General features: G+C 31.4%; 1 protein-coding gene across 1 annotated transcript; it reads left to right on the top strand.

Moving 5' to 3' along the window:
• Nucleotides 1–2,609: 2,609 nt before the first annotated feature.
• LOC112506231 (titin-like) lies at nucleotides 2,610–3,852 on the top strand. The gene is made up of 2 exons (XM_025110249.1): nucleotides 2,610–3,104; nucleotides 3,454–3,852. The coding sequence occupies exons 1-2, from the start codon at nucleotides 2,610–2,612 to the stop codon at nucleotides 3,850–3,852; spliced, it is 894 nt and encodes a 297-aa protein (XP_024966017.1).
• Nucleotides 3,853–9,606: the final 5,754 nt, after the last annotated feature.

The raw sequence follows: 9,606 nt of genomic DNA, 5'->3' as shown, positions 1-9,606 counted from the left end.
TCCTTTTAAAGGTACCGACAAAAAAATTATAATGATATAATTTATTAAAAAATAAACATACTTTTAATGTATTTTAGTTAATATATAATTATGTATGTTAATATAATAAATATATAAAAAAAGGCAAAATACATAAAATAGCAATCTACTTTCATAAATTTATTTATTATAGCATTGTACTTTCAGTTTTTCTTATTAGAGCAGTATACTTTCAAATTATTTTTTATTTAGACATTGTATATTGAAAAATTTACCCATTATAGCATTGGGTAACCTTTTGATTTAAATTTACCCATTATACTAGGTTTCCATACCACCTCATTGTCCACCTAGGCTGTCCACATGTACTATAGTGATGTGACTTTCTTACTACATCATTGTACTTTCAAAATTATTTTATTATAGCATCTACTATTTCTTATTAAACACTGTATTTTTAATTTTAATATTTAGATATTTTACATGTTTTTTTTAATAAATGTATTAAATGAATTAAAAAAATTCTAAATTATTCATTAATATACCAACATCAATAAAACTAGTAGAACACAACTTATCTCGCTAACATTTTTAAAAAAAATATGTGTTTTTTGAAAAAAGGAAAATAAGAATTGTTCTTTTTTTACCAAAAAATATTATCTTTACTTGACGAATATATTATATTTGTTTAAAAACTTTTTACTTGACGTATAAATATATTAAATTAATTAGGCTTTTTTGAAGTATTTATTAATATAACAATATTAAAAAATTATAGATAACAATTTATTTCGTTAATATTTTAAAGAAAACTTTAAAAGATATGTATTTATTTGAACAACATAAAATAGGAAAAGTTGTCTTTTTTACAAATAAAATATATCTCGAAAATAATGTTGCATATTTATTTAATAAATATTTTACTCTAAGAATATTTAATTTAAATGCAACTTAATAAGAAAAAGTAAAAAAAAAATTAAATGTTTTTTTAGATAATAGCAATGAAAAATGAAAATCGCTAATAATAATTTGAAATATGTTTTTATTTTAATTTTAGTTAAGTCATCAAAATGATGTGTCATCCACATCACCTCATTAAAGCCATACAAGCAAAAAAGTCAAAGGGTTAACCGGTTTAAAAGGTAACAGGTTACCCATTGCTATTATGAATAGATTTTTTAAAATACATTGCCTTAATAAAAAATAATTTAAAAGTACATTGCTGTAATAAAGAAAAACAAAAGTAGAATGCTATAATAAATTTTTTTATGAAAGTAAGTTGCTATTTTATGCATTTAACCTTATAAAAAAAATAAGGGAGGTAAAGTAAATTAAATAATTAATTATAAATATATAAAGCTTAATTTAAATTCCGAAAATGATTAAAATTAATCGTATGCATCCCCTTTTTTATTAACACTTAAAACTACATAAAAATTATAACTAAAAAAACCATTTTTTTTAATCTATTTTACAAAAAAAAAATTGTAATATTTTAGGAACCATGAGTCTTTAAAAGTGCACAAATAGATAGCTCCAAAAACTTTTATATACAGTTAAATTAGAAAAAAAATCAATTAAATATGTTTATTTATTTAAATTATAACTAGTTGTGTATTCGCCTAATGCGGCGAGAGCCGTAAATTTTAACGATTTTGAAGTTTCACTGGTTTTATTAGAGAAGATTTAACGATGATATAAGTTACATTTGGTCTTTACATATTAATACAATTTGAATAAATACGAGTTATGATTCCAATGACAGTTTATCAATAAAAAAATTATATGAAAGTTTAAAATCCAACATATTTAAACGACTCCACAAATGTGTTCGATTTACACCAAGAGCAAAGAATCAAGAGATCAAGAGCGAGACCGATAATGAGATCGAGAGTTGTAGAGCAATTTAATGAGATAACTTTTAATAACTCGTGGTGAATATGAGTTTGAATCTCACATTGGGGGATGGAGAGAAGACATAGATGTATGAAAGGGTGAAGACATGAGTGAAATGTATCAAAAATATCTTGAGACCATGAAAAGAAAAGGTAATAATGTGCATTGGTAACTTGTACTATATGTCATTTTAATTGTAGATTAAGTGATTTTAAGACTTGATGCATAAAGTAGTAGTACTTAATGCATTACGAGTTGTTTTTAAGACTTTGTGCATTAAAAATTATTTTTAAGACTTTTAATAAATCTGATTTATAAGATAGTATAAATTTGTTTGATTCCAAAATTAGAGGAAAAATATAAAAATTAACAATGTACAAATAAAAGTTGTGGGTGAGATATTTGCAACCACTAAATTTGAGCACAATAAAACATGATTAAGTCAAATATTGATTTATGTAAATAAAAAAAATACCATCAACAACCAATCATTTCCCTTAATTTTCTATGCACCATGAATAAAATCTCGAATGTTGTAAAATTTTCTCCTATAAAAACAGATCGTCTACGCTTTCATTATCCTCAAGCTTTCCTTCTTCCTCATTTTCTTTGTCGATTTCTGCAGTCCTTTCTTCTCTTACCTATATACAGTGTTATATAGGGAGAGAAAATAAATCAACAATTAGAACTCATATCATTCTCGAGTGATTTCATTTTAATTGTAAAAATATAAAATGGGTACTTGTGCTAGTGTTCCCAAGGCCATGAGAAATGAGGATAGGTCTACCTCAAGAGGAGTTATGCTTAAGCGGAAACTCACTCGTCAAATGTCTAAAAGGTGGACATTCCGTCAAGTATCTACAAAAATAACCACCCCTGAGGTGTCTGAGGAGCCGACCAGCCCCGAGGTGACCACGCCTGAGGTATCTAATGAGGAGACTGTTCTCAAGGTATCCGAAGAAGTGACCCCCCCTAAGGTGACCACGCCCGAGGTATCTAATGAGGAGACTGCTCTTAAGGTGCCTGAGGAAGTGAACACCATCGAGAAACCTGATGATGTGACCGCCCTTGAGGTGCCTCAAGAGACCACCGTCACGGTGGCGGCAGAGGAACCGAAGGAAGAAGGTGATGATGCGAAAAAGGCAGAGAAAGAAAAGGTTGAAGAGGAGAAAAAAGAGGATGGGAATGTTTTCGATGAGACTCAGTCTCCCGTAGACATAATTAATGAGGTACGCAATTATATTTTGTAATTTTTAATATTCTACAAAAAATTAACTATGACACCATCCTTTGAAGCACATTTGTCATACCAATTAATATTTAATATTTTATTTTATTATGTCCCTGAGTTGTTTCAAAATCCCGAAAATACATCAATACAGCTTCTGACAATAGTTTGATCCATTTTCTTCCATATAAGGGAAAACCTCAAAAGATTTTGACACATATTTATAGAATTAGCTCCTAAATCAATTAAATTATTTTTATTTATTTATTTGCATGATAAACTTATCAATTTCGCATGTACATTTCTCATTTCAAACATGATTATTAATCATATATAAAACCAAATACCAGGCAGAGGAACCTAAAGTTGATTCAAGCGAAACAGAGGAGACTGAAGTAGTTTTTATCCGTACCGAGGAGGTTAATCCAACTGAAGACGAGCCTAAGGTTGCCCAAATCGAGCCAGAGGAAGCTGAACTAGAAGAAGAAAAACCTGAAGTTTCCTCCAAACAAAGTGACGAGGTTGAACCTAAAGCCGATTCTTTTGAAACCAATGAGGCTAACTTAGAGAAAGAAGAGTCTACGGTTGCCACTATCAAAACAGAAGAGGCTAAAGTACTTGAAGTTGTCCCTACTCAAAATGAGGAGGCCCAACCAGAATCAAAAGAGCTTCAAGTTTCCCCTGCTCAAATAGAAGAGGCTGAACCCAAGGAAGTTTCCCCTGCCAAAGAAGACGAGTCATCTGCTTAATTTTGATATCTTCTTGTTTTCATTGATGAATTAAGGAATAATCAAAAGCAGGCAACTAAATGTTTTCTTATCATTTCATTCTCAAATTCATCAATGCAATATCTTAAGTGTTTAATGTCGTATTTTATGTGTCATTGAGTATCCTATGAATTTTCTCTCACATAGATCAACAACAAATTCCCCTATTTATCTATACTATATTATAAAGCATTTAACAAAAACTCTTAAAAACCATTTTTTATGCACGAAGTACTGTTTATTGATGCATATTACTTAAAATTTAAGATTACAAGTAAATTGTGCATAAATACAACTTATTAAAACTTCATATTTGAATTCGTGTAACTAACTGCAGATAAACATGATCAAATATTGGATAAACATCTCATTTTGAATATAAAAAATCTAAAATATAATTAGGATAATCATTGAGTTCTAACAGAATAATTAGTTATTATCGTTATAAAAAATTATATTATTAAAGCTAAGTTAAATTTCTTTGTTATTAAACCTAAATTAAATTATAATTTAAAAAATTGAATTGATATTACAACAAAACACAAAAAACTTTTAAAACAATTAATTTGATATTGATATCGGTATTTTTTTTTCAAATTTTATAATATTTTTAAATTTATATTTATTTAAAAATAAAACCATTATCGCTTTATCAAAACCACATAAGACCGTACTATATCGACATAAAAAAAGAAATAAAACGAAACACTGAAATTAAGATGTGTCTCGATGCATTGCACGAGTACCCTTCTAGTATTTTCAAACCTCTGACTTGACCAAATGGGATGGTGCAAATAGCAACATCATATGGTATATATAGTGGTATTGCTAAATGAGCTCGAGGTCAAATCAATCCTTGAATATATGAAAATGGAGGTTTAATCAGACATGTGTGTGAGAATTTGTAAGAAATGGGTTCATTTAAAATGCAAGGGGTTCATTTGTGAAATATATGAAACCTTATTAGATTATTGTTGGTCCCCAACGGATCTATAAAAGTTTTAAAGGTAACAATTTGTAGAAGGGAGGGGGGGAGAGAATGAATACAAACACACGATTTTCACTTTTTAAATTCGTTTATTATAAAAGAAGATCAATATGGAATTTACAGATTGTTGCGGAAGAAGATAAAGTTAAAGACCTATCGAAACAATCTTAGAAACCCACAGATTGCACAAAAGATAAGAACAAGAGAGAAGGGAGTTAGAATGAGAAGATGATGCTGGTTGAGAAGAGAAGTTTTCTCAGCTTTTTATACCAATTGCATTTAATGCAAGTCAGAAGGTACAAGCCACATGGCAAGCTTCTAGTGGAGAGCTTATCCTTTGTCTTCAGATAAGCAAGCTTTTGACCGCATGTGAACAATTGTCTTTCACAAAGTTGGTAAGCACGTTTGGAAATAATAAAATAACTACGTACATGTAATTTTCTGTGTAAGGTATGAGTTTGTCCTTCTTTTGTAGGAGGATAAGACAAAAACTAATCTTGTAGATCAAGATTCATATGATCGTTGACACTTATTCAAGTTTAGACATTCTTGTTATCACTGAATCCACTTCAGATCACGAACAGTCGTCTCTATCTTCAACTACTTCTTCGACATCGTTTAATGTCCCTCTGATGTGAGTTTTATTTTTGAGGAATACTTGTTCTTTAAGAAGTTTACAATACATGTTCAGTGATAACTTGAACAAACTCAAAAATCATCGTTGAAACTGAGCAGAAGTAGAACAAGCATATTTCACTAAGTATGGAGGGTCATCATCAAATCATCGAGAGAGTTTGGATCAAACAATTATTCTCCAAAAGAGCCATTATAATGACAACTAAGGTTCTAACATGTATTAAAGTAGACAGGTTCAAGTCTGGCACATGTGAGATTTTAACACGCTCCCTCCTATAGAAGGTAGATGAATACAAATTCCTAGAGTGTCGAGTTTCATGCACTAAGGGAGAGCAAAACCCAAATCCGTAGTTGTTCATATTATAGTTCAAAATGAACGGTTCATATGAACCAGTCAACAAGTTTAGGATAAAATCCGTAGCAAGCTCCTGACTCATGGGAAAACCTAGTCGCTCAAGCTGATCAATGTACGATTTTATTTTCAGAACATGTACACTGACGCTACTACCTTGTGCCATTTTGCAACCGACCAGAGACATGACAATGTCAAATCGCTCTTGCCTAGCCTGCTGCTGGAACATGTCTTTCAGCTAGTTGTTCATGTCGAATGCCCCAAGACTTCCCATACCCATTTGGAGTTCTGGTATCATGGTTGCCAACATTAGGCAAGCGACCTCGTTTGATCATGTCAGATGTTTTTCATACTAATCCTGAATCGCCCAAGTTGCTCCGGCAGCGGGTCCTAACGGAGTGGTGCCTTTATAGCCCTTGCTTTTCTTTTTCCATCCTGAGAATTATTCTCAGGTATCGAAGTGAGTCCATATAGTTCAAGCCCATAAGTTTGTCATTTTCGAGGAGACATCTCAAACAAAAGTTTGAAACTGGTGAATTTGTGTTGTTTGACATCTATCAAAAGAAAAGACATTTTAGTGATTTGAATTAAATAATCCTTGTTAGAATAATTACCCACATATTCAAAATTAATTTTAACAAGACTAAGATCCATATTTCACTCCCAGCCACAACGGGTTTGTTGCGGATTGTAAGTAGAAGCTATTTAGGTAGGTAATTATTTTACCAATTTCATCTTGTATGAAATTCTTAGATCCTTGCGGGATTCATTGACATCCATCATGTGATTTGGTATGTGTAATCCCTTTCACGCTAATCATTTTCCGTGACCGGTTTTTCGTGGATCACGAGTCCAATTCTTTAAATCAACCATACTAAGACACATGACATCCGACCCAAGACTCTCGGGTATCGCGAATGTCACAAACATTGTTCCAAAAAGTCTAACCAACATGTTGGCTTTAGACCTTCCCTACACCGAAAGATTATTAGTTCAGATGGTGCTTTTAAATGTGTAACATGTGATTTACATTAAAAAACGGTTTTGTTTTTCTTAGTTAAAACATTTTTAATTGTAATAATTAAACCTTCTTTTTCTATTCTATACTATTATACAAATACATAGAAAAACGAAATGATTCGCAGGTCGCGCAAAATTTACAACCATAAAAAAAAAACCCTTCCACAAAACATCGCAACACATAGGTTTTACAGAGGCAAACTGTTACCGGATCCATACAAACACAAGGTACGTAAATAAATGCAATAGAGTGCCAAACCCATGCAAAATACAACACTTTGATAAAGATTGAATATTACATACAATTCGACACTTTAAAATCAATCCTTGCTCGTACAGATACAAGCACACTTTATAATTATGTAAGTATAGTTTCATGCCAAAACTATCCATACATAATTGTACAAGTGAATCAAAGGTCCGGAAAAATACATTAACAAAACTTCAACAATAGAAACAAGAAACTGATTTTCATGGTTTTTTCTTGAAATTTCGTAAACCTAGTTTTTCTCAAAACCCTAGAACTCGACATCTTTAGGTTTAAAATTCCAGGTTTCAAAATTACTACCTTTCCTTGAAAGGAGACTTTAATTTTCTAAAACCGCAATTTTTATAGTTTCAAAACCCTAGACTTTCCAAAAGGAAATTTTAGGTTTTGTAAAATTTCAATTTAGGGTTAAAACCCTAGATCTCAAAAACGAAACCTGTGGTTTCAAAAGAAAACCAAAAATCGAAGTTTTCAAGGTTAAAAAAAAACTTTTGTAATGAACCATTCAAAACTTTAGAACAATCTTAAGAAAAATCGAGATCTGTGGTTAAAATAACCAAAAACGAAAAATATTAAGATTAAAATTTTATTTTTGTAATGAAACATTCAGATCAATTGGAAAAACCTTTAGAATCTTTATATGTGTTTCATACATTCAATTTTCCCATTTGAATGTACAAAACACATTCCTAAACAAATTCTATAGCAAAATCGATTTCACATGTACCTGTATATTGTAACCGTGGCTCTGATATCACTGTTGGATTGTAAGGTTTTTCGATAACAAAAAAAGGAGATTGAGGAAGCAAATAAAACAAGAGTACAATCTTCCAGAGATCTGGTTACGATTAATATACAAGTAACAAAAGCAAACATAGAAAAGAGTAGAGATCGACCTTTGGATGAATATGAAGAACCCAGTAGTAGGATTCTCTCTATCACGTGCACACCCCAAAATTCTATCATGCGAGCAGAAATCGCCAAACACACACTTGTGTGAGTTGTGTAGAAATCGGCCAAACCCTATTAGGGAGGGTGGTGGTGCGCCGATTTGTAGAGAGGAGAGGGACTAGGACATATATTGAATCCACATTTTTTTATTACCATCCTTTAAATAAAGACATCATCATTTAAATAAGGACTAATCTCATCTAAACCCTGATAAGTTGGGCCAAGGCCCAATCTCAATTAAGGGGTCGTTTACCTAAACACTTATCCGGTAAGCATTTACCGGTAAAATTCAACACTATTGTTTACTTACCAGGTAAGATTTTATTCAATAAAACGCATCGTATGCAACAATTTATCCCGGTAAGCGCTAACCATGGTAAGAGTTCTCGTCCTCACTTTCGGGGTAAGACTCTCGATTCTTGCCTTCGCTCTTATGGGGTAAGATTTTTAGTCCTTGCTATATTCATCTGGTAAAGTAAAGTGACTTGATAAGCGCTTACCCGGGTAAGCGTTTGGTAAACGGCACCTAAGCCTAAGTAAGTTTTGGACTAATATCCAATTAGTCACTCTAGTAATTTAATTAACACTTTTAGTTAATTACTTATTAAGCCATTTATTTCTTACATTTTGGTTGAACTTTGTGAGCGACCCAATAGGCCCCATGCAGTTAACAATATCACTATTTTGTTGTGTCTATGGGCATATCTCCAACATTGGCTTTGGTTTCATGTTTGACAGGTGTTTTGATTAATGAGGCTTCATCACGAAAATTGTGGGTTTTTGGAAAGATATCGCTTTTATTCTAAATATCTTTCATTTTAGAAATTGTGATTTAAATAACATTTTTTCCAATTCACCGTTTATATAACTGATTAAAATTGCTTAAACTCACTAGGCGTTAAGCCTAACCTTTTTTTGTCGGCATGTGCATCAAGTCCTTCGGGAAATGGTAGTAGCGACACTGTGATGAGATGAGTGTTAGTTAGAGGCACGAGAAGATTTTAGCTATCTAGGAACATCTTTCATTTGTGGAGATTAAGACCGTTGTTGGCTCTTAGTAACCCCGTCACTAAATATAGACTTGTGTAAGGCTTGGTTTATATATTGTTATGTTAAATTTAGATTTGTTATTTAAGGTAATATAAGTATTGATTTATAGAAAGCGATTTATCATCTATTTGATATATTATTGGAAATTTTAAATTAATCGTTCTTTGCAGACTTGATAATGTTACATTTTATCAATACCCTTAAAAATGCTCTTTCATCTTAATAGCAACACGACCTTTCAACATTTTATTTAAAGACGTTATCACAGAACGAGCTCCATTACCCCTTGGAGATATGGCCTCAATTTCAGTAACAACTACAACATAATTGACATTGAGAACCCGTTAAAGAGACATATTCTTTTTTTACCAAACAAGATTCATGAGGGGTTGTTTGTTTACCTCTTAATAGAACTCTCTTAATCTATACTATATTATAATGCATTTGGCTAAAACTCTTAAAAACTCTTAA

This window comes from Cynara cardunculus (assembly GCF_001531365.2).
Source record: "Cynara cardunculus var. scolymus isolate 2C chromosome LG 2, CcrdV1, whole genome shotgun sequence".
Taxonomy (NCBI): domain Eukaryota; kingdom Viridiplantae; phylum Streptophyta; class Magnoliopsida; order Asterales; family Asteraceae; genus Cynara; species Cynara cardunculus.
This window is presented reverse-complemented; position numbering and strand designations above follow the sequence as displayed.

Coding starts and splice junctions, on each gene's coding strand:
- LOC112506231 (XM_025110249.1), top strand. CDS start 2,610: ATGGGTACTTGTGCTAGTGTTCCCAAGGCCATGAGAAATGAGGATAGG. Junction 3,105..3,453: donor CCGTAGACATAATTAATGAG/GTACGCAATTAT, acceptor ACCAAATACCAG/GCAGAGGAACCTAAAGTTGA.